This window comes from Aythya marila (assembly GCF_965140915.1).
Source record: "Aythya marila genome assembly, chromosome: Z".
Lineage (NCBI taxonomy): Eukaryota > Metazoa > Chordata > Aves > Anseriformes > Anatidae > Aythya > Aythya marila.
In genome coordinates, this window is record NC_139080.1 from 74,827,400 (window position 1) to 74,851,333 (window position 23,934).

The following is a 23,934-nucleotide window of genomic DNA, read 5'->3' on the forward strand; positions in this document are numbered from 1 at the left end:
CTCAGTAGTCTGCACTTAGACTTAATTTATATCCATTTGTTACTATAACTTCAACTTATACAGACCTTCTCCCTTCTTGGCATTTAACTTCAGTTGTCTTTGTCTAGCAAACCTAAGCAAGTCAATCTCTCAGTGCCTTCATAATTTCATGGGTTCTCTGTGGCTACTCTACAATTCCCTCTGAATTACAACCAAGTTCTTTGCTATTAGAGTCCAGGATGAGCTGCTAAATGCTGAATGAGTCAAAAGGTCGATTTTTTCCACAGTGAAGAGGTTGAAATTCTTTACTACCCATTTTTAACATGTACATCATTACAGTTGAGTTGACCTTGTCAACAAGATGAGATTTCTGTGAGTCTTCACTTTCCAGGATTTATCATTATTTTTCAAAAACTGTTTCAATTGACCTAGATGAATAATCTGATTTGACTAACAGTTGACCTAAGTTTATCTGGACAGTGCATTGTCTCCTAAAAGTTAACAATGTCATATTTTTAAGCATTCTAAAAGAAAGGTATATTATTATGACCAGTTCTTCATCCTGTATGGATATAGGTCAGATACTGTGGTATTTTGGGTGCACATTGATTTAATTTAGGCATTCCTGCATTTATGTATCTTTTTCTTTTTAAAGCATATTTCTAGTCATGTATCATCACTGTTCCACTATTTAGAAAAACGTTTGTGTGACTTTTTCTAATTTATGTTTTGACTAGAGCTTGTTTTTGAGAAAGATTCCTTTCCTTCCTGTGCAAGGCCATCATAGAATGGCTTGGGTTTGAAGGGACCTTTAGAGATCACCTCATCCAGGGCCCCTGCCATGGGCAGGGACACCTCCCACCAGCCCAGGCTGCCCAAAGCCCCATCCAGCCTGGCCTTGAGCACCTCCAGGGATGGGGCATCCACAGCTTCTCTGGGCAGCCTGTGCCAGGGCCTCATCACCCTCCGAGTGAAGAATTTCTTCCATATATATAATCTAAATCTCCCCTCTGTTAGGTTAAGACCATTCCCCTTCATCCTATCACTGCACTCCCTGACAAAGTGCCCCTCCCCAGGTTTCCTGTCAGTCCCCTTTAGGTATTGGAAGGCTGCTGTAAGGTCACCCCGGAGCCTTCTTTTCTCCAGGCTGAACATCCCCAGCTCTCTCTGCCTGTCTTCAGAGGAGAGGTGCTCCAGCCCCTTGATCATCCTTGTGGCCCTCCTCTGGAGCCATGATGCTCCAGAATATAGATCCAGAAAATAGATCCTCATTCTTCTTGTGCAGGGGGCCCCAGAACAGGTTGTGGTGCTCCAAATGGGGTCTCACAAAGGTGGAGTAGAGGGGGACAATCAACTCCCTTGCCCTGCTGGCCACACTTCTTTTGATGCAGCCTGGGACATGGATGGCCTTCTGGGCTGCAAGGACACATTTCCAGCTCATGTCTAACTTTTCACGTACCAGTATCCCCAAGTCCTTCTGCACAGGGCTGCTCTCAATCCCTGCAGCGCCTTGCACTTGGCCTTATTGAACCATGGTTTAAAACACACACTGCATTTCAAGGACTGTAATAGGTAATTCAGTCCCAGGCTGCAAAATTTTATTTATATATATATATATATAAATAAAATTTATATATATAAATAAAACTTATTTTTAAATAAAATCACCTCCTAGCATGCGGGCTTCTGAAGCCCTGACCTACTGATAGCTATCCATTATATCAGCTATCACTGACTAGCTGATATAATGACATGAGAAATGGTGCAGGATATATATATTAATTGTTGAAGAGATTTTTTTCTGAGTATATTAAAGAAATCTTGTTCCAAAGTTATATACAAGGAAAAAAAAAGCATTAAAAATAAGCTTAAATCTAATTCTGGATACTTCATAAACCCATCTCAGATGGGGTTGGGTGTGCTTAGGATGTGTTTGCTTTGAGGCTGTAAAATATCTTGGAAAAATATATTTATCTAAATATATCTATAATCGTAGATATATAAGGGTAAATATCCTTCTAATATCTATAAAATATATCTATATAATAAATTTATATATACCTTTCCAGACAAATGGTAGTTCTTCCCCACCATTTCTACTGTATGAAGGAATTGTTCTCAGTGCATGTTCTTTGATTAGTGTCTCGAAAAGTACAACAGCATGAGTTCACTGAGTAAGGCTCAATAATTTATCAGATAAACCCTAAGCCTATGGTGGATTGCTACTGCGTTAAAGCAGCACAATTACTTTGTTAGACTGTATTTTTGCTGCAGACATCTCCTACAAGAGCATTGCTAATCCATTCTGCCCCCGGTTCTCTCTCACTTACCTGTCAGAAGAAAAATGCAGATTTGTAGTTTGAGAGTACTGATTAGCATGAAGAAATTTCATACCAGCTGACTGATATCTGACATAACTCAAAACTTGTATGTTTCGGTTTGCATAAGATTTGCCTAAGCCATAAGACAGAATTCCACTGCTTGCTCTCACACGTGTGTCCACATAAATATCCACCTATTCGGAATGCTCTCAGACACAATCAGGAGATAATAAGTTTAATAATGTTCATGTTTGCCTGAGTGGCACTGTTTAATGTAAGGTTATATCATATTGCAATACTACATAAAATAAAGCACATCCAAAAATACTGTACCTGATGCTTGAATTTCAGCTGTGATGCTGCTCTCATTCTCTTCTTTCTCTGCTCTTACAGGCTCACACACAGAAATCTCCTCTTTGTGATCAGGTAAATGCTGCTCTTTGGGTTGTTGCACTAAATCATCAAACCACAGAAAAGATGTAGACGTGAATATCACACAACCATCTCAGTGATGAAGAAAACTTTTTGTAAACAATTCTACATATAAATACATTTTCAGATTAAGTAGTGTGTATGACACATACAACTTTTTCTTTTCACAAACGTCTTTTTTTCCATGGACTCGTATATTATGGAAAAAAGCTTTGAGACAGACTGAGATGTGACACTGTCAGCCTGTACTTCCCAAGAAGTCAGGCTCCATCAGGTTCCTCTCCTTCAGGCCAGAAATACAGTGTTGGGAAAAAACAGGAGCTTTTACTATGGCTCTGTAATAATGTAATTCTATAGTAAAGCACATATAAATTTATATGGATAAAAAACATACATGAGAGCAAAGAAGTTGTTGACCATAAGGAGCTCAAACAACAAAAAATACCTCTGTCAGTGTGGAAAACCTTAGGTAACAGAGTGAGTGAGAGTATAAAGGGTGAGATAACGTAAGTGACCCAGAAAGAACATGGAAGCTGCAAATGGCAGAAGAAAAATAAAAGAAAAACTGCTTATCAAAAGTAACTTTTTCCCTGGTATCATACAGCAATCTATTGCAAGTTGTTATCATTGTAAAGTTTCCTTCCTTTGTTCCTTATAAATACTAATACAGGAGCTACATATACTTCTGTACACAAAACTTCCTTTGACAGATCTATCTCTTTACTTCTGAAAGGGGTTCTGGCTGAATAGGTGCCTCCTAAATATTGCTGATTATTTTTAGTTAAGAACTTCAGTTTCCTCAGAAAGCAAACTGAGCAAATAGAGATAAAAAGAGAAGATTAAAAAACTACTTCTTAAGTTAAAAAAGTCTTCTGGTTTTGAAAAGCAATACAGGGCTCAAAATTGGATCAATAAATTTATTCTACTACTTTCCTCTTGTGTATTTTCTAACCTAAGTACTATACACAGTGGCATCTTTAATAAATAAGGTAACCAAGAATACCAAAAGAGAAACAGCCCTACGAGCTGTGCTAGAATTTCTTATCTTCAGCTAAATTTAGAATGACCTTTAGTAAGACATTAATCCACACAAGAAGTGTACAATAATTTACATGTTTCCTAAATCAATGTGCTAAGACTATATATTTTAACGTGTTCTTGTTTTATCAGATATATCAAATCCATTACACTGTGGTCTACCTGTAAAATTTTATGTTTCTACATGGTATTTAACTTAAACCTCCACAGGCTTATTGCTCCCTGCTTGGAAGTGTAACATAGATTGCTTTTCAAAACTTTTGCATCTTCTTCGGAGATGCAGTTCTAGTCAGAGTTCACTAGATGGTAGCAAAAGTATCCTGTTAGATACCCTGCTCTGGGACTTTTAAAAGTGGGAATTGTTGCTTTCTGATGACATGAGAGTGGGTTTTTGCACGTCTACCAGAGATGGCTACTGATGAATTTGACTGAGAAATAATTTGCTCCATAAGATTATATAAGCAGGTGGTTAAGTAAATGTACCAATTTGCTTCTCTAAGAATTATCGCTTAAAGGTTTTATTTACCTTTTATTTTTTTTAAATGTTGGGGACATATAACAAACACAGATAAAAGTTGTTGTCAGGACTCCATTATACAGGTCCAAACAATGAAAAATGCTCTTTTTTCAATACATTTTTATAATGAAAAGTGAGTTTGGAAATATGTCACTGCCTCCCAATGTACCATAAATCAAAACAAAATGAAAAAAAATCACAAGGACTTTCTTTGACTTAATTTCCCTCTCTCCTATATTCCATTCCTGCAATGAATTTTACCTTTAGCGTGAGCTTGTCTCATAAGCACTATTATCAGAGAGAATAGGGCTGTCAATAACTGTTTTCCCTAACTTCTGATCTGCCTCATTGTTTCCTGGGGTTTGCATCAAGGTAACTGGCTCCAACAGCTGTTTTGAGAGTAGAACCTTAACTCTTGTTCATTGTCTAGGCTATGCTAATTATAATGATTTACCCACAGAGGTCAGGAGATCTGACTCAGGACACACAGACAAAACTGAACCACAGAACGGCTGAGGTTGGAAGATGCCTCTGGAGGTCACCTGGTCCAATCCCTGCTCAAGCAGGGCCACCCAGAGCAGGCTGCCAGGACCACGTCCAGGTGGCTTTTGAAGATCTCCAAGGAGGAGACCCCACCACCCCTCTGGGCAACCTCCACCACCACACAGTAAAGAAGTGCTTCCTGGTGTTCAGATCTTCTGCAGTAAGTACCATTTAAAGTTACTTTTCAGAATAGGATTAATGTCATGCATATTTTATTAAAAACCAAGCAAACATAACAAAAACAACCCAAATATATCTAAAGAATAACAAACTCAATAACCTTAGATGAAAATTTAGCTACATTAAAGATCTTAAAAATGTTACCAGTGTGAACTACCAGCATCTATTGTAACTGGTATTAGAAAGAAAAACTAAACCTGGACTAACGGCACAATAAATTGGTTCACATACCTTTTTCAGGACTATCTACGTCATTTTCTTCCTCTCTTTGAGTGATTGTGTGTTTAGATCTCAGCATGATAAAGTTGCTCAGATCAGAATCATCATTGTCCCATTTAGTAGCATGTGGGAATGACGCAGGCTTCTGAGCCTCGGAAGAGTTGTCTTCTTTAAAAGATACATCTTCAGGGCTGACTGCTTCAAGTGATTTGAGTGTCTTCTTTCCTTGGTTTAAGAAATAAATGTTCTCTTCTACTTTACTCTTTTGTATGCTTCCTCCATCTTCTACAGGGGTACTTGTACTGTCTATTTTGACGGAAGATGCAGCATTTATAGGCAAGGTCCCATTAGTTACTTGGTCCAACTGATGTCTTTTGGCAGAAAACAACTCCTGATTTGTCATGGAATTCTTCTCTTCAAGCCATCCTAAAAAATAAGATTTGATTACTCCACTGTAATGCAGAACGTTTTTTTCTTCCTCCTGCTTGATATAAACAGTTTTGGTTTAATTATAGAGACAGCATTTTTGTATTTTATCCCTCTGGATTCCTGGATTGTTAGAATCTGATTTTAGGAAATCTGTACTGATTAGTCCTAACTCAAGACCTATAATGCTGAGAAACAGAAGGCCATGCTACTGTTTTAGTAAGTTATCATCATTTGCATGGTGCTTCCAGGTGTTAGATTTCTAAGAAGTGGGATGCAACGCATTTGATTAAGAAAAAAGATTAAAAGCTTAACAGAATTTTTTTATAAGAGGAATAAAAAAATAAAGCATGCAACTACCACCTTCTGAAAGAAGTGCTTCACTAGAACTGTAATTTTTGCATTGCTGCAGCACATCCATGTTAAACACAGTAACTAAATACTTTCCAATATCTAAAAAGAATTAAGTGACAACATTTTTTCATGAGTTGTGCCTATTTGTATCACAATCTGTTATGTTTCTAGCGTTCCTTGGAGTTCTACAACCACACTGACAGTCCTGAAGTCAGGCCACAGTTATATACAAAATTCTAAATAACTTTTTGCATTTTCTGTTTGATTCTAAGTACGCACAGTGCTCTGTTAGAAATTCTAATATTTATCAGCAGTTTGTTTGAAGCTGTAGTCAGACAAAATTTTTCTGAAAAACATCACAAAAAAGAATTTTCACTGTAACACACCCTCCCACTGGCCTGGTGCTGAAAGGATTATATGATGTTTGCTTTATCAAAATAATCCAGTCCAAAAGAAATTCTCCTGTATTAAACTGTCTTAACAAAAAGTACTACGGCTGGTAAAGGCTACTTTTCATTTGCACATTATTAGAAAAAATAACTGTGTAGTTAAAAACTTTTATTACTGCAAGTTTGTGCAAGTATATCTATACAATAGTCATTTTTCTGCTTCATAGTGTTACAAAATATGTTGTTCTTTAGAACAAGAAATCTTTTCCTTTCCTGATGGAGGTATCCAGCTGTCCCTGAGTGATTCTCTGTTAAAGAACCTATCTTTGCCTTGTTACCGTATTTTTTAATTTTTAAGGAAGATACCTACGTTCTAGTTGATATGATTTAAATTGCGTGAATGTTTCTACTTCTGTAGGAAGCAAACTGCTTGTATGCCTGGAATCCATATTGAATAGCTCCAACGTATCAACACAGACAGGATGTAATCCCATATGAATCCACCAGTCCTCCTCTAGCGAGGTAAGCATCGGTGCTTCTATATCAATTGATAGCACTTTCTTCAGTTCCATGAGCGAATGATGCTGATATGCGAGTTTAAAGGTCTGATGCTCTACAAAAACAGAAATCAATGACTAGTAATCTAGAAAGCTGGAAACAGAATGTCACTCTGGAAAAGAAAAATCCCAGGTACTCATTACCTACTATGCATACCCCTTGCTTATATTTTAATTTGCAACACAGCTTCTGTTGATAGGCTTAAAAGGAAAATAGGTAGAAAGAGCAAGCCTGCTTTTTAGTTGTTGGGGGTTGTAAATTTTTTCAGCTCTATTATCGTGTAGCTACATCACTAAATTTACAGATGACCCAATTATCTGTGAATTTACCTGTCATACTTACAAAGATGTAATACAATCCTTAACAGGAAAATAAATAAATAAATAATCAAGCCCATGATAAATAACTGTCAAAAATCAAAAAATGAATGTATAAATGTAAAAATGAACTGGACAGCATAACAGGTTCTTTACTCAATCCTGAGACTTGCAAAATAGAGAAAAGTAAAAGAAATGAAGGAACAGTGGTAACGAGTAACCTGGTGCTGTCAGAAATCACCTGTAGCTTATTTTATGTTTTGCCCCCTAACATGAACTCTACTCTGGTCAAATTATAACATTATTTTACATTAACAGTATTCTTCTATTGCTTGATACACATTTTGAAACATTATTTAAGGAAAAACAGCAGCAAGAAAAGAGTTACTTCAACAAATTTTATTACTAAATTTAAATTACTACCTTCATTAAATGTAATTAATAGCACTGAACCGAACATTTTTATAATGAAATAGAACTCCTACTACATTCAGATTATCTCCATAGAAGATAAAATAGTAACTTTTATGTTGCCATATGTAATTCTATGTAATTTTTTATGTGTTCTAAAAAAAGATTTAAAGAAAAAATCAAACAAACCAAAACAGAGTTACATTAGCAGGGTAAACTCCAGAGGTTCAAAATATGTGTTCTGTAAGGTAATGTTATCTTTTTCACTGTATTTTCTCCATACATATGTGGAACTCTTCAACATCAATTAGAAATTCAATATGTCCTTACCGACAAGCAAAAGAGAGCTCACATTGTCCCGGTATTTCTCTGACTGCCATACCAAGCATTCTAAGTATTCTCTAGAGGGCTCTGTAATGAAAATGCTAAGAACATAAAACAAGACTTGAGGGTGTGAATTATCTGTTGAATTATGAAACTAGTTGATTTATACAAAAGTTTTTAAAGATCCACCTTCTCTCCAAATTTCACGTTCATTTCATTCACTCATTCACTGCATTTGTTTCTTACATATATACAAAGTCACTTCATGCAATACCACTCTAAGAGGGAGGGGGTGAGAGAACCATCAAGACTGCTTCATGAACTAAGTGGCAGTTCAGAGGCATATCCAACCTAAACCTCCCCTGGCACAACTTGAGGCCATTTCCCCTCATCTTGTCACTTGGTGGTCCCCACCTCACTACAACCTCCTTGAAGGCAGTAGTAAAGTACAATGAGGTCTCCCCTGAGCCTCCTCTTCTCCAGGCCAAACAACCCCAGCTCCCTCAGCTGCTCCTCATAAGACTTGTTCTCTAGACCCTCCACCAACTTCAATGCCCTTCTTTGAACATGAAATTCCAATCCTTTGCTCTGTTTACTCTTTAAGACAAAACAGAGAATATACGCAGCTGTCTAAAACCACATGATTACCAATTCACAAATAGACTAAAGCTATTTTTGCACTGATTTTGAGGATTTATGATTTTGAGTATCTATGACAGGATTTATCAGTACAAAGTTTTCATTACCTGTTATCAGAAAGAGGAATAGGTTCTTCTTGAAGTCCTACACATATAAAATTCACCTGTGATCTTTGTTGTCTGCACAAAGGAGTTAAAGGTACTTCTATTTCATCTTGCAGATACGAAACATGTTTAGCTAGAAAATGCATAAAGCCCCACCCATAGTAAACAAAAATCTAATACAGTTCACAAAGCCACATGTGAATGAAACAAACACACATACTCAGAGATTTTACACTAGCAAAGATTACATTACAATACAAAATATTTTAATGGGACAATTCACTACTTCAGCAGTAAAAAACAAACTGACATACTCCACATTTAATTTCCTGACAGTTTGGGGATAATAATATGTAGATTTCATTTCTTTACTCCTTCTGTGATGTAATTCTGGCTACCTACTCTTCCCATGTAAGATGATTTTTATGATTGCAGCTACGGTATTGTGGCTAAGGTTTTGTATTAAGCGATGAACATTGTTGGCATTCTTAACTAGTTCCCACATAAATGAAGCTACTTAGATGGTAATTTATAGGTGTGACCACTGAAACGAATCACAACACCATTTTTAAAACACAGTACACAGACAAACCTGGCACATTACAAGTACCTGCAAGTTACTTTCATAAACTTTTTTTGCTAATCATACTAAATGTGGATATTTTAATGGATTGTTTCTTTTGATTAAAATCTAAAATGGAAATTGCGAATTGGTGGATTTTTGGTGTCATTCAATAAAAATTGTGAGTTTACATGATTGCCTTGGTAGTTAAATATTTACGTGATTGCCTCTCTGGTATTCTTCTAATAATATTTCTAGTTATGTTTGACCAGAAAGTAAAGGTCACAAATAAAAAGTTCCTCCATGTTCCGGGAAAACAAACAGCCAGAAAAAATTGAAGTAAATTAGTGCTCCCATATGGAAAAAAAACCACTTGTAACAAATTCCCTACTCATTCCAACAGGCAGTAAGCAGCTGCAATCACCATATGCACATTGTTTGGCCAACTGGCACACAGCAGGCTGTGAATTAGCTACCTGCCCAGCTGCTTACAGCTGCTCCTTGCCAACTTAACAAGCAGATTGTATGGCAGGAAGGATACAAGACACTGTTAGTAAGCCAAATAATATAACACTACACACTGAAAACAAAAGAAACTACAGCTGTTACAAAAGAAAGAAACAGACTTCCAATCAATGTAATTTCTTTCCGAGTTACTTAGAAACAAAAGATGCTTAGAGAACTTCACCTGCAGTTTCACATTTTATCTTACTATATTTTATTTTATTTCATTTTAATTTTTGTAGTGAGAAAAATGTAGCATTTTTATTTGAACAGAACAGGAGCTGATCTCAGGATGGAAAAATTCCTTCCACAACTAAAAAGAACAATTATTTCTCTTTTAGTGATACTGCTCATATTTGTTCTCATCTAGTTATTTTGCCTTTGAGACTGAACTGTTCTGACCTACTGTATCAGCTAAATTCTGCCTACACTCAAGGTGCCATTCCCCTCTTAAAAACAAAAAAGACTGAGTGATTTCTCTTGTGTCTCAGCTCCTTTGTCAATAAACATTCTCCATTGCTAGCAGGAAAGGTAGGTAAACAATGAAACATTTATAAAAAATGCCATTATTTTATTACTGTTTATTCTCTGAGTCCAGGCAAACATATTGCACTTCTGGTAATTCATAAATATCAAAATTAAGAAGGAGGAGAAGACTGCAAGGTATCTTTGTTGAAATTTGACACTTGATGCCTATGTTAACTTCCATTAGCAAACAGTCTTAGCAATGCACATCCAGTTTTGCAGGTCTGTATCCTACAGATACAGAAGCTCCTTGTGCCCCTGTGATTGAATCTTGCCTGATCCAATAGTGGAGCTAAGCCAGCAAACTGGAAACAAAGATTAACGCTCTTACATTATTCTAAAAACAGTTCAAGATTGTTTGAGCACTCATCTACACTGAAAGAACGGACAAGATCCTAAACATGCCCATGGCCAACTTGTTATTTCTACATACAGGAGAGTCCCAAGCTGCTCAAACCTACTATGCTTAAGCTCCTCCTGCATATCAGAAGCATTATAAGTAAAGAGCAGGCAGCTAGCTGAATAGGTTCAGATTAAAGTTAATCCTGCAAGGAAAAAATCTCCAGATGGAGATTTACTACATACAACTTTGTTTAGGTGGAACAGCATAAAAGCTCAACACAAAACCACCCTAACACGGAAACTTTGAGTTGATAAGAAGTGTGAAGAACAGAATATGGGACAATTGCTTGAAAAATTATTTTAAGTACTAGCACTGGGTGTAGGTCTTCCTACCTGACTCACAGGATTCCAACATACTTGTGCTGTTACTGGAGCAAAGCTCTCCTGGTATGGGACAGTATTTGGAAACTTCAATTTTGTTTGAAATTTCTGCTTTAATATCTGAAAATAGATTTTAAAAGGTGCCATAACTAAACCATTTATTTCTTTTTACTGTCAAAGCAATTAAAAAAATACATAGTGGATCTCCAAAATTTATCATTATGAAAAACTAAGGTTATGCTTAGTAACACCAGATGTTGTGACTGATCAGAGCAGTGCCCAGTCTTGTCCCTTCAAGGTGACAAAAAAAAATTGCAGGGTAAGGTACTCAGCATCTGCACTACTCAAAATTCTTCGTGATGTGATGTCTGGAACAAGTAGGTAGCATCAATGTAGTTTACTAAGTGTCTTTGTATGTAGGTTCTCTTGCAACTAAAGAGCACTAAAACAGAATACAAAAGAATAGACTGACAGTTATGTACAAAATCCTCAAACCTCTGTAGTGGAGGCTGTGTCATTCGGCTTGGTACTATAAGCATGGCATAGATGTTGTGATATACTAAATGTATCAGAGGAACGAACATGGAACTGTCCATGTTAAATATACAAGTAATTTTTTAAGCTTTACTCTCTAAGTTAAGATTACTGTTAACTTTTTGCCCCAACAAAGAAGTAGTTTTCCTCTCTTGTCTGTCAAAAACAATGCAAATTTTTTTTTTTTTTTTTTAATCAGAATTAAAAATACCAGGCACTGTCTTTTCTTCTAGTTATACAGAATACTTCCACAGGCATCAATCCAGGCTAATAACTGTCTTTAAAGTTGTACTTATCTGCGGTGTAAAAGAATCTGGTAACTTTTATTAAATTCCTTTGAAGAAGTTCCAACTGCTATTTAGAATATTTCTGTTGGCTATGGGCGTATTTAACTGATTTTTGTTTTGTTTTGTTTTGTTTTGTTTTCCAGAAATCTGCTTTTGCATGTGCAATTACAAAGTAGCACAAAGAATGTATATGGAATGAACACACTATGTATAATCTCTTGGGGATATCTCTGAAATCAAATTCAGTTACAGATAATAAAACGTAACACTAAATTACCATAATCGTGGAGGAACAGATATCATGGCTCACATTACATTTATTTCCAAGATTGCCATGTAACCAATGATTGAACCTAAGGGCATTTCCCCTTGGCTATTGGAGGAGACATTTCTAATAATTTGAAATATGCGTATAGCACTGTTCATGATTTCATGTATCAAAATTCTCATCTGATACACTCAAATAAATACTAAGTATATAAAAATATATAAGAAATAATATAAAAATACAAAACATATAATAAATAAATAAAAGTTCTAAGTGAACTGATTGTAAAAGAGCTATATTGTGTTAAATCTGTGAAAACAATAGGAAAACTGGGTTGAGCATATAAGAAAATCAGCGCTCACCTTCTTTGATCACCTCTCCACACATGTCTTCATCAGCCATAGTTTCTGGAGCTACATTTAACAGCTCTTTCAGTTCCATATATGATAGAGTCTTAATGGAATCTGATCTGCTGTTGCTGGTTTTACAGAATTCTAACTCAACAGGCAACACGAAATACTGAAAAATATTAATCACCGTAAAATGCTAAGTAAAATTTTAAGTTTCTTTTGATATTATTGTACAGTCTAAACGTTGTAAAAATCTTGAAATAGTTAATTAAATTAAATTAATTCTAGCTTGATCTAAGAGCTTTCAGGAAGGAAGTCATATGACATGTATATAGTATACACAAAGCTTTGCTCAATATACAGAAAAATGACAGCATATAGAATTTCAAAATGAGCCAGTGGAATACAAAGAGTAGATCTAAGCTTACAGCTACAAATCAAGTGAAATCCTCATATATTTAGTTGAAAGTTTATTTTGATAGAATGTTGTATAATGGAGGAAAAAGAAACTTTTAATTTCTTTTCCCTTTTTTTTTTTTTTTTTAAAAAAAAGAAGCCAAATCCCCAAATACACATTAGAACTTTCAATTTCCTATGGGCATATCATGGCATTCTATTCTGGTTCATTTTTATTCTTTGTGTAGCATTGCCTCCATAAAACTGTAAACACATCAGGTTCCAGTAGAAACAGATGATTAGAGTGGAGATTCTGAACAATGCTATTCAAAAGTTACAAATATACAAATAATACTAGTGTTTTTCTAATCTCAGAAATAGGTAAGCTTCAAATATTTAGCAAGTATGAAAAAAATAAATCAGTAAAATGACTTGCAGATGAACACACAAACTGATCACTAACACAATAATTAGCAAGAAACAACATCATGATACCTCTTCATCTTTTAAAGTAATCGTACAGAACATCTCTTTAATTGCCTGCAATTCTTTTTTACTCTCCTGCATCTCCATTTCATTTTGAAAAGTCAAGAGTTCCCTTTAGAAGTCAAAAAACAAAGCAAATGATTACTTCAAATCTAAGACTGAAATCTAAGACTTTATATTCAATAGAAGTTTAATTGTATCCCTTTGTGTATGTGTATCTCCCTGTGTGCTCTGCTAGGTGATTTAGGCTCCCACCATAAGAAGTCTGGTGGCTTTGCTGGCTGCGCATCAGCAGATCACATCTATTTCTGTCAAGGTTCACACCAGCATTTTTTCTCACATTGATTGGTATTTCTTAAAAGTTATCGTGGAATTTGAATCATGTTCTCTTTGCAGGATATAAATATAAACGTTAGACTAGATGATCTTAGAGGTCTTTTCCAACCTATATGATTCAATGACATTTATGAAACTCTGCATATGCACATAGTCTAATGACCAGAACTCACTGGAAGATCAAAGCTCATGTTTGGAAAAAAAAAAAAAAAAAAAAAAAAAAAAAAAAAAAAAGGAAAATAATCACAGTCCTTCTTGTTCTATTATTATGTAAGTACAGTTAAGTCATTTGAATTCTGTTTTGCCTTGCTTGTGAATCATGCAACCCTGTCAAGTGCAAAGGAAGTTAGACAAGTCATCCAGACATGGAGTAAATCAGCAGAAAATTTAGCCAGACTTTAGGAGTATGTATATACAGATTAATGTATTACATGATTAACAGATTACATTACAGATTAATGTATGTACATGGGTACATTCTGAATATAACATATATTCTGATGATCCATTTTGTTCAAATCCCTGATGTAAGACACCATTCAATTAAATTCAATCAAACTGGCACTATGAAAGTAAGGAAAGACAGAAAAACAGTTAATATTTGACCCTGAAGAACAGAAGGAACGGATTTACTGACTGCACAACAGAGGAGGAGGAGAAAAAGGAACATAGAAGCATGCATAAAATCCTGGCCCAAGTAAATTTAGTGCCATTTTACTGACACGAAATTAGTCAGGGAGTACCAGGTCTCCTAAAGACAGACATTTTCTCAGCATTCCAAAACTAAAATCCTGAGCATATTTAATACTTGCAGAATATAAAAATTACTTTATTTCATTTATTCACTTTTCTTAAAGAGTACATATAAATGCTATCCTATTCATTTTTTCCTATGAAAGAAGAAAAGCTGAAGTCTTTAATTGTTAAATTAGTTAAAAAGCATATGAGATGTTAAACTGCTAATGGCCTTACTCAAGAGCTATTATTTATATTTAATATTATATAATTTGTAGATACCTAAAAATGTTCTCTTCTCTTAAATTCTGTCCTCCAGAATCTGAAAGAGGATCTCTCACTGAAAAAAATTTTAATCTATCCAGAAATGCAGATGAATGTGGAAGTTTTTTATGATAGTTTTCAAGATTATCAATAAAAATAAGTTCGTCTCCAACGTGTAAATCTGAAGAAACAAAAAAGAAAAATACTTTGTCAAACAGTATAAAAATAATTACAATGATCAGAATAAACAAAATTGTGAAGCAGCTGTCCAAATGTCATAAATACTAGCAAAACAATAACTATTTCTGAGTTCAAATATTTTAGGATTTTTAAGTTTTAAATGAAACCCAGCCTAGATTTCCATTGGTTCACCTGATAAGCTTTGGTTTTCTTTAGCTTTTTTTCTAAATTGTTTTTATTGTTTTATGTAACACCTGTTAAAAAGAAAAGCTACACTCTTTTCATTCCCTTGTTTGCACTATCAAGTATTATAAAGGAACTTTTAAGGTAGGTTTTTGCTGAGTAGCTTAATTCAGAGAAATTCTGGACAGGTTCATACATTCCAAAAGGCAGTCTCTTCATAAACATCTAAACCTAAATGTGGATTCTCTAGTTCTGCAACAATTATAAATGTATTGAAAAAAGAAACAGGCAAAAATATAAATGATTATGATTTCAAGAAAAATGAAATTATGGACCTCAATTTATTTTGAATTTAACATTAACAGGAATAACTATGAAACACTTTAATATGCACAGGCTGATAGAAAAAAAAAAAAAAAAAAAACAAAATACCTTGCACTAATAAAACAAGCTATTTTGAATTAAAATACTACCTATCTCTTGGAAATGCATATTTTAAATTATTATTTCAAATTCTGTATCAGGTTCTTTCTTAATTTGATATTATCTTCTTTTTTGAGTAAAGGTTGTCAAGAATGTACATCACATCACACATAATATTCCACTTCTAATAACTTTTACCTATCAGTAAATTCCTATGTTTTGTATTCACTGTTTACAACTTCATGCCTTTACTGAAAATTAGCTAGTTTTATGCTGTCAGCAGACTAGTTAGCATTAACTAACAGGTTCTCATTGACCCAAAATAGCTTTGAAACCTTTCAAAATCATGGCTTTAAAAAGTGTTAGAATAAACATTTCCCACGAAGATGAGCCTTTTCCTACCATTTCCTTCTTTAATGCAACAGTAAGTTAGAAAAATGGGTTGTGGTAATGCAGTGGTTACACTGATAGATTGTTATTGATCTGTTAATTTAATTAACCTGTCAACAGAATAGCAAATGGCTTGATGTTCTCCTATAAAAGGAAAATCTACTCTCTTTATTTTGCCTACTTTTTCTTAAATAAAATAATTATTTGCAACTTCAAAGAAAAAAAAAAGTTTTATGAATTTTATTTTTTCTTCTTTCAGTCCATGGAAATTTAGCCCTCTTGAGGTTGTTTCTAAAAAGCATGAGCTATGACATGGGAAAGCATCTGAATTCTTTTTATTCTCTTTGTAAACACATAATATAGAGAGCTTTATTAATTATTAAAATATTTTGTAGTATACCACCTAACTGGAAAAAAAATCAGGTAATTGCTTAATGAGATGAACTAAGATTAGTTTCAATTATTAACTGCAATACAAATTCATTGTTGATACTGTGTTCAAAATAAATGTTATCTTGTACAATATTGCATTAAGAACCACTTGCATCCTCTGTGCCACTGTGGAGCAATTGATTAAGTTACTTTCTTTTCCTACATTAATCTAATTAGTGATGGACAAACAATGTAAAATAAACCTGGATAGTTCATAGTATATCTGTTTGGGCACTACCAACCAGAAAAGTGTCAAAAATACTAGGGAACACTATCCAGTCTGAAATACCTTCATCCAAGCAACAAAGCAGAAACTGCTTACTTCTTTCGCTTCTTGCTATGGCAAAAGAACACGCCTCAGGAACATAGTTTTATTGAAGAACAAGGGATCATTAGCATTTTGAGCAATGCCTAACAAGATCTATTTGTTGTGATAGTTTTGGTACAACTTTTGCCATATGCTTAATCAGCCTGAAACTTCTTTTGGCTTGTATCTATCTTGAACTGATAAGCCCTGCTTCTCCAGCAGATAAATCACTATTGAATGGCAAAACATGTGATCAGTCAAATGATCTCTTCGAATGAACAAAATGCAAAACACACAAAAAAAATTTATAAGTTAACAGGCTTACTCTGTAAACAGTTACAAGACAGTGAATCAAACATTTTACCTTGCCATTGTTCTTTAAGTTCAGAGGCAAAGTCAGCCTTCAAATATTTGTCTTGAGTTGATTCTTCCGTACAGATACTCTTCCTGAGTAAATAAAGTTCTTCTGTGTCAGTCTGAGAGCAGGGATTTGAACTTGGAACAACTTCTATCAATTCATTATTACTATGGAACTCTAGAGAAGTGATAGGTTTCCTAAAAAGAAAAAAAAAAAATCTGATACTTTGAGCTGCTGTAAGAACACTTTCATAACTTCCCTGCCTCCCAAGTGAATCAATGGTACTCAGAAAGATACTCTAAGAACTTTGATTGTCACTGTATTTGGTGAGAAAGATTGGAAATTACAAGTTATTACCACTACTCAAATATAAATACAAAGTTCAACCTCTCTGCTCTCAAATTACAGTTTTAAAACTTCCACAAGAAAAAGCCCTTTAAATTTACCCTCAGCATGGACTTGAACAAAGGGTAATGTTTGAAAAATAAATCATCAAACCAAAAATCTGCTGGGTTAAAAGTATATTCACGTTTCACACATTATGCAGAAATTGCAAGCATAGTAGAAACTGCAGAAGGTAAAATAAGGGATAAATGAGGAAACAAAACCATTTCATTTTCCTGTCACTTTTCATGCCAATTTCAGTATTACTGCTATTCATCAGGGAGAAAAATTGTTACCAAATAAATAGCAAAATTGCTTGACAACAGAAAGTTATTATTCTATGCTAATTATTATTATTTGGATAAAATATTTGTAATTGCTATTTAAAATATGCCCCTGTTAATGCTCCATTATCCACATGCATTGATTGAACAATAAATGACTCTGACTGATGGTGCTAACATTTCTGAAGTGGATGACTGAATAATGAAATTTTTTTCAGTGCTATTATCTTCGCAATTCAGCATATGGCTGTAGGCCCTTTAACAAAATCCAAATTAATACAGCTATGCTATCTTGGATATTTCTAATAGCATTGTAAGAAAAACAGAAAGTAATTAATATTTACAAGATTCCCACAAAAATGGTATTAAAAGCTCAATTCTCTAGAAGAGGACCAAGATACTCATGTTAGGTGTCGATTTAAGATATTACACTCTTGGAAGCTATTTGGCATTTTTACATTGTTCAAGCACTAGGACTCTCCAATCATCTTACAAGCACCCATCATCTTCTCTAGGTCTGCAAGAAAATAAGAGAAGCACATTCAATGGATAACTGCAGACTTCTCAGTTTGAGTGCCTTGCCCAAAAACACACAGATTTTTTGGCAACAGCAAATACAGAATCAGTTCCCCAGGCAGCATTTGAATTCTTTAACCAAGAAATCAATTTCTTCATTTGATTTCATTAACCAAGTTCCATGATATTACATGATATCCAGAGTCGCTTATGATCATTAACAAATGATTGAAGATAAACAGATAAACAAGATAAATATACAGATAAACACTAAGGGAGTTAACTGCCTTTTTAAATTAAGATTTTCAATTAAGATTTTTTTTTTTCCCAGAAAACCTCCCATGTATGTGCTTTTTATTCTAGTTTTCTTCTCTCGTAGTAGCCATTGTTTTAAAGAACCATGAACTTCCTCTTCACGCAGTACCACACCTACAAAAAGCTCCTCTCCATTGCTGCAACTGAGGCAGAATTGCACAGACAACCACATAAATCAATGTTCAGCCCTGACACATATGGTGAGCAGGATCATTTCTGTACTGTGAATAAGCAGAGGTTTATGTACGAAATATAAAATAAAAATAGTACGTAGCAATACAATTGAAGGCTGTAACATAGTGAAATCACAGAAAACAACACTGCAAGGTACTGGCAAGCCTGGTGCTAGCATTTTGTATGCAATATATGATTGCTTAATTCTGCAACCACACCTTTTCTTCACATCTTTTTTTTTTCCTTTCTTTTTTCTACAGACTTGAAGATAACATAGATTTTAGATTGGCTTGTAAAACCACTACTGTAATTTCTCTATTTCTTTCATATTGAAAATCATTCGAGAGCAGAACTATAAACAATTTACAGGTTTCACAGAAAAATTATTTTCTTTCATGTCTTATGTACGCAGTGAATGCCACATCGGAAACCTGTTTTTAACATGAACTCTATTTCTATTCTATCTTCTATCTCTATGATATAAACTTGATTTTTCTTCTAGTTGCTTTTTGCTTCTTTTCAAAACTTTATACATAGTTATATGGATGGAGCTATCCAAAGTGTTCTTTGGATAGCTCCATCTCCACTTACGAGAGATACCTGCCTTCTTCAAGCAGGGATGTGGAAAATGTCCGCGTGGTTTACTTTCACAGTCATGCATAGATTTCAGGGACTTTCTCCAATGTCAGAAATAGGTTACAAAGAAATTACAAAAATGAGATAAGGAAGCACAGAACTCCATAAAAATATAGTACTACTTTTAGTGACAAAGATATCTTTAAGCTGTCTGCTAACAGAGCTTCAGTGCACTATTCACTTCCTAACATTATAAAACATTTCCATATTCTATTATCCTCATTAGTTTATGATTCACAAAGCACCTGAATGATATCAAAGGAGCGATGTATCTTTACAAGTCAAGGTTACTGACTTTTCCAGGAAATCCTCCACAGATAAACTTTTCTTCCATTGATCCAACACTGAAATAGCAATTGTGTTCTGTGTTGATGTAACTGAGGCATAAACAGAGAAAAAAAATCACACAAAATATTATTTTTTTATCTATATGTATATATTGGAATGGCTAAACTATAGCTCCTGTGTACAGAAGAAACAATATTTTTCACTTCCATTAGCAATAGTAAATGAAAATAATCCAGAAAGATGCAACTACTTAAGTCTATAATCATAAATCTTTCCCTCTGTGCTTGGAAATCCCTACCTTTTCCCGTACTTGAAATCTCAACATGATCTTTCAAGCCTCTCCCAACCAATCAGATTTTAGTTACTTATCTACAAGCAATATTTTTCTTCCATAACAGCCCATCCCACGACATGCTGTACTGTATTTTATTAATTCAGCAGCTTTACAGATATTTCTACAAACTAAACAAACATCACCCTCATTTATGGTAGCATACACAAACAAATATCCATTACCCATCTGTTGCTACTTGGACAACTAACAAATGCTACCTTCAAATGTTATGTGACCTGGTATACTGATTCTTCTGGAAGTATATCTTCCTCCTACCAGACTTCAGCATGTTATGCCCAAACACAAGATTTTTTCTAATCCACGGAGAATTTAAACTAAAAATTATATAACAAACCTCTAGTCCATGGCTTCCTGTACTTGTCATCAGCAAAGAGTCCAGTCAGATGACACTTTTCATGTTGTTGCAAACAGGGAGGAAAGCAGAGTGACAATCTACAGATGGAAAACTTCTGCCTTGCCATGCTCTGCACAAAAAGAAGGCATGTGGTAAGATTATAAAAGTTATTTCTGTTCTTCTTTTTGTGCACTTGCTCTTTAGTCCCACTGTATCCAGGTGTTTTATACTAAAACATAATATTTTGTATTTCAGTTCTATTTTTTTAAACTGACATACAGACCAAACTAAGAGAAGATATTAACATTTACCAGACCTGATATTTAACTTTTAATCTACACTTCTGCACATGCAAAACTTGGCATAAGTTTAGCTACGCTTACCTAAACTTATCTTGTGCAGTTACGGGTGCTTATCCATCACACTTGTATTGGCCTCCTGAACAGGCACATGTGTGCAAGCTGACTAGCACCAATTTACAGAGACTCCTACTATTGCTGCTGTAAGTGCTCAAGTGTCCTAAAGCCTCTTGGTTTCCCTGTGCCATGATCACATAAAAAAAGGCCTATACAAATCATTTTATCTTCATTAAAAATAACAGGGGAACTTGGCAGTAATTAGCTGAATTCTAGAATTAAATAGCCAACACGGCAATTTCAGTGACTTTTCATTCCAGACCACCTTCAATAAACCTCCCAGCAGTTCTTTTGTCACAAAAGCCCACGTGCAGTGCTGTGTAAATAACACTGAGTTCCAGAATAATCGGTGAGTTTATGAAGCAGAGAAAAATAATTCTTACACTGGGAGGTTGGATTTAACAAGTATATAGTTTAGGAAGAAGTTTTGTCCAAAATTCTGGTGTTTAAGGGCACACTGGAAAAGACAACTAGCTATAGGAGTATGTAGAGTGTCATGAGTGAGACCAGAAGCCTCTCTCTAGTTCCAAGTCCACGGCCTGACCTGAGCTCTGTTGCTTCAGTCGTAGAGATGTCCACCCACTTCAGCATATGCTGCCAAGCCAGTTACAGTTTGTACAGTCAGACATTTCAGACGATAAACTAAAGATAGTTCGCTGACTTGGATTACTGTCAGAAGAACTGTGCTGTCAGCCACAGCTTCTGAAACCTCCCTGCATAGTTGGAGAGTAAGTGGAAAACAAAACAAAAAAGGCCTGGGAAGCAACATGAACAAACTCAAGTCACTTCTGACAAAGGTCAGCATTACCAATGCTTTTTCTTTTTCAATTTAATCCTCTGTCGGATGCTTATAATTCCCAGAACTGTTAATAACAATTAATTTTAACAAAAATGCAAAAAAAAACCCACCGCCATCATACTATCTTTTCTTTAGAAGGCTATTGTAAAAATTCAGTGAAAACCATATTCATCCAATGTATTCCCTTTTGCTTAAGGCAAAAGGTGATGTTAATTTAGGGATCTTCTCCACTGGTTCCCAATGAAGAAAACAGAACCAGACAAGTGGACCGACATGCTACATGCCGGTGGCCATACACCACCTTGAATAATCTGTATTGAAGTTACTGCTAAAACTGCCTTTGTTGTAAAATAAAGGACAGCTAGTGAAGTTCCTGGCACAGGTCACAAAGCAGAGCTGATGACAACCTTCCTCTTCATTAAAACAAGCTGTAAGGATTGTGACACAACAGCTCCCGAAGAACTCCGAGGTTATAGAAAAATCAGCTGCTGGAGTTTAAGTAGAAATTACTAAACATGTAAATGCAAGCAATAAAATGATAGGGATTAGAAAGAAACTGTAAAGACCAGCGAGTAGTTTTACTGAGGATAACTTTAACTTAATAGCCTATAATTAAGTTTGTTTTCAGTCACTGATGTTTGTGAAGTACAACAAATACCTCCTAGGGCTACCTTGACAGACGGTGGCCTTGTAACATGCAAACTGTGCATTTTACAGGATATGTTAAATGACTGTTCTGAGTGTACAGGTTAAGCTGAGTTAGTTCCCTTTATGAAGTCTGCTACTACGTAGCTTTTCTTGCCTGTCTTAAATATGCAAACGTGTTTTTAAAAGACAGCATTAATGGATATATCATTTAATCAATGTATACTTACTTGCATTTCTTAATGTAAAGTTCCCTGTAAGTTTCTGTTTTACCAAAAGACACCATGTGCATTTTTACAGTTCCATTCAGCTTGCCTATACTGTCAGCTTAAGATGAAAGCGAATGCTGAACTGCTGAATTACTTTGTAATTACACCCCTAAAACTCAGCAGCATGAGGAATCTAACTCCTGTGCCTGTAATGACTGAAAATCCTGAGTTGGGAGGGAAACACAAGGATCCTTGAGTCCAAACCCTGGCTTCAAACAGGACCACCCAAAAACCAGACCCTACATCTGACAGCACAGTCCCAAAGCTTATTCAGCTCCAGCAGGCCTGGTGCTGTGACCATTGCCCTGGGGAGCCTGTCCCAGTGCCTTCTGGCAGTATTACAGAGCTATCAGTCATTCCGTAGGTCACTAAACATTTATCTTCTACCTCTTCATTTGTCCTGCTGTTGACACTGCCCAACTCCTCAAAATTCAGGCAAGGAAAGACATGAATATAATTATTCTCTTTTCCACACTGGCCCTTTACATGTTTTGCTAATGTACCTCATATTTTAGTTACATATACCACAGAAACACCTTCAGATCAAACTGAATGGAACTACTGCAGGGAGATTTTCACACAAATACTGAAAGACAGACGCTACATCCTAAGCAAACATTAAGAGCATGCAGAGGTACTATATGGAACAATTCCTGCACTCTGTGAAAAGGGATGCGGGCAAGGTATTTCATAATATGGATCTCAGTTTACCCACAAATACCATCCCAGACCAATTCTGGGTTGCATTTCTCCAGCTATGTGTAAGGACTACTTCTGTAGTTGCACTCCCCCTGAACTCTTGAAGACATCGTGTCTTGCTACCTCATCCTTCTCGCACACTAGAAATATCCCCTCCAGGCAAAGCACCACTCTGCTGGAGACATCTTTAAAATGGCACATATCTTTTCTTTGAAAACGTAAATAAGTAAAAACTCCATTAGGTAAGACATTGCACCAATTGATAAGCAATTGGTAACTCCACATGGGTGTAGACAGGAAGGAAAACAGCACTTCATAATGCTTGTATGTCATTACAGATCAACGTTTTTATAGCCAAAAGATTCACTGTAGATGTCAAAAACATCTGCTTTCCATGGAATTTAGATTTAATCTAAAACATTACAAAGAAATACTCTTTCCTACCATCAGTAGGAAATACAGTGTTTTGTAGCATTACCCTAATGTATATTAAAATAGCTGAAAAATTGGATTAGCTCCCCAAAAGGTAATTAATTTAATTTCATGCATTAAAAGCACAGTGTGCGCTCCAAAGAAAGCTTGAAGCAGGAAACTGGCTAGGAAACACAACCGTAAGTGCAACAGACAATCAAAAAATTGGTTCTGTTCAGTTTTGGCAAAATTGTACTTTAACTTTCTATTAAAAAACTGTAATCACTTCACTATTATTCCAGTAACAATGCAGTAAAACAACCTCACTGAAACATAATTTCTAAGAAGCTAGTTATCTACATTTTTAATGTATGCTTAATCTTTTCTTCAATTAGTGCTCTATTTCTTCCAAAAT

The 23,934-nt window shown here is 35.2% G+C and overlaps 1 protein-coding gene across 1 annotated transcript in view; it reads right to left on the minus strand.

The window, feature by feature from the left end:
* SHOC1 (shortage in chiasmata 1) overlaps positions 1-23,934 on the minus strand; it is a gene marked incomplete at both ends in the record, with an annotated part of 48,285 nt that overhangs the window by 21,045 nt on the left and 3,306 nt on the right. Inside the window, 11 exons of the mRNA XM_082783925.1 lie at positions 2,634-2,753; positions 5,242-5,655; positions 6,769-7,011; positions 8,015-8,109; positions 8,755-8,884; positions 12,517-12,673; positions 13,396-13,498; positions 14,740-14,902; positions 16,962-17,191; positions 19,599-19,680; positions 20,281-20,410. Coding sequence (XP_082640051.1) covers positions 2,634-2,753; positions 5,242-5,655; positions 6,769-7,011; positions 8,015-8,109; positions 8,755-8,884; positions 12,517-12,673; positions 13,396-13,498; positions 14,740-14,902; positions 16,962-17,191; positions 19,599-19,680; positions 20,281-20,410 — 1,867 coding nt within the window. The remainder of the gene's footprint in view (positions 1-2,633; positions 2,754-5,241; positions 5,656-6,768; positions 7,012-8,014; positions 8,110-8,754; positions 8,885-12,516; positions 12,674-13,395; positions 13,499-14,739; positions 14,903-16,961; positions 17,192-19,598; positions 19,681-20,280; positions 20,411-23,934) is intronic.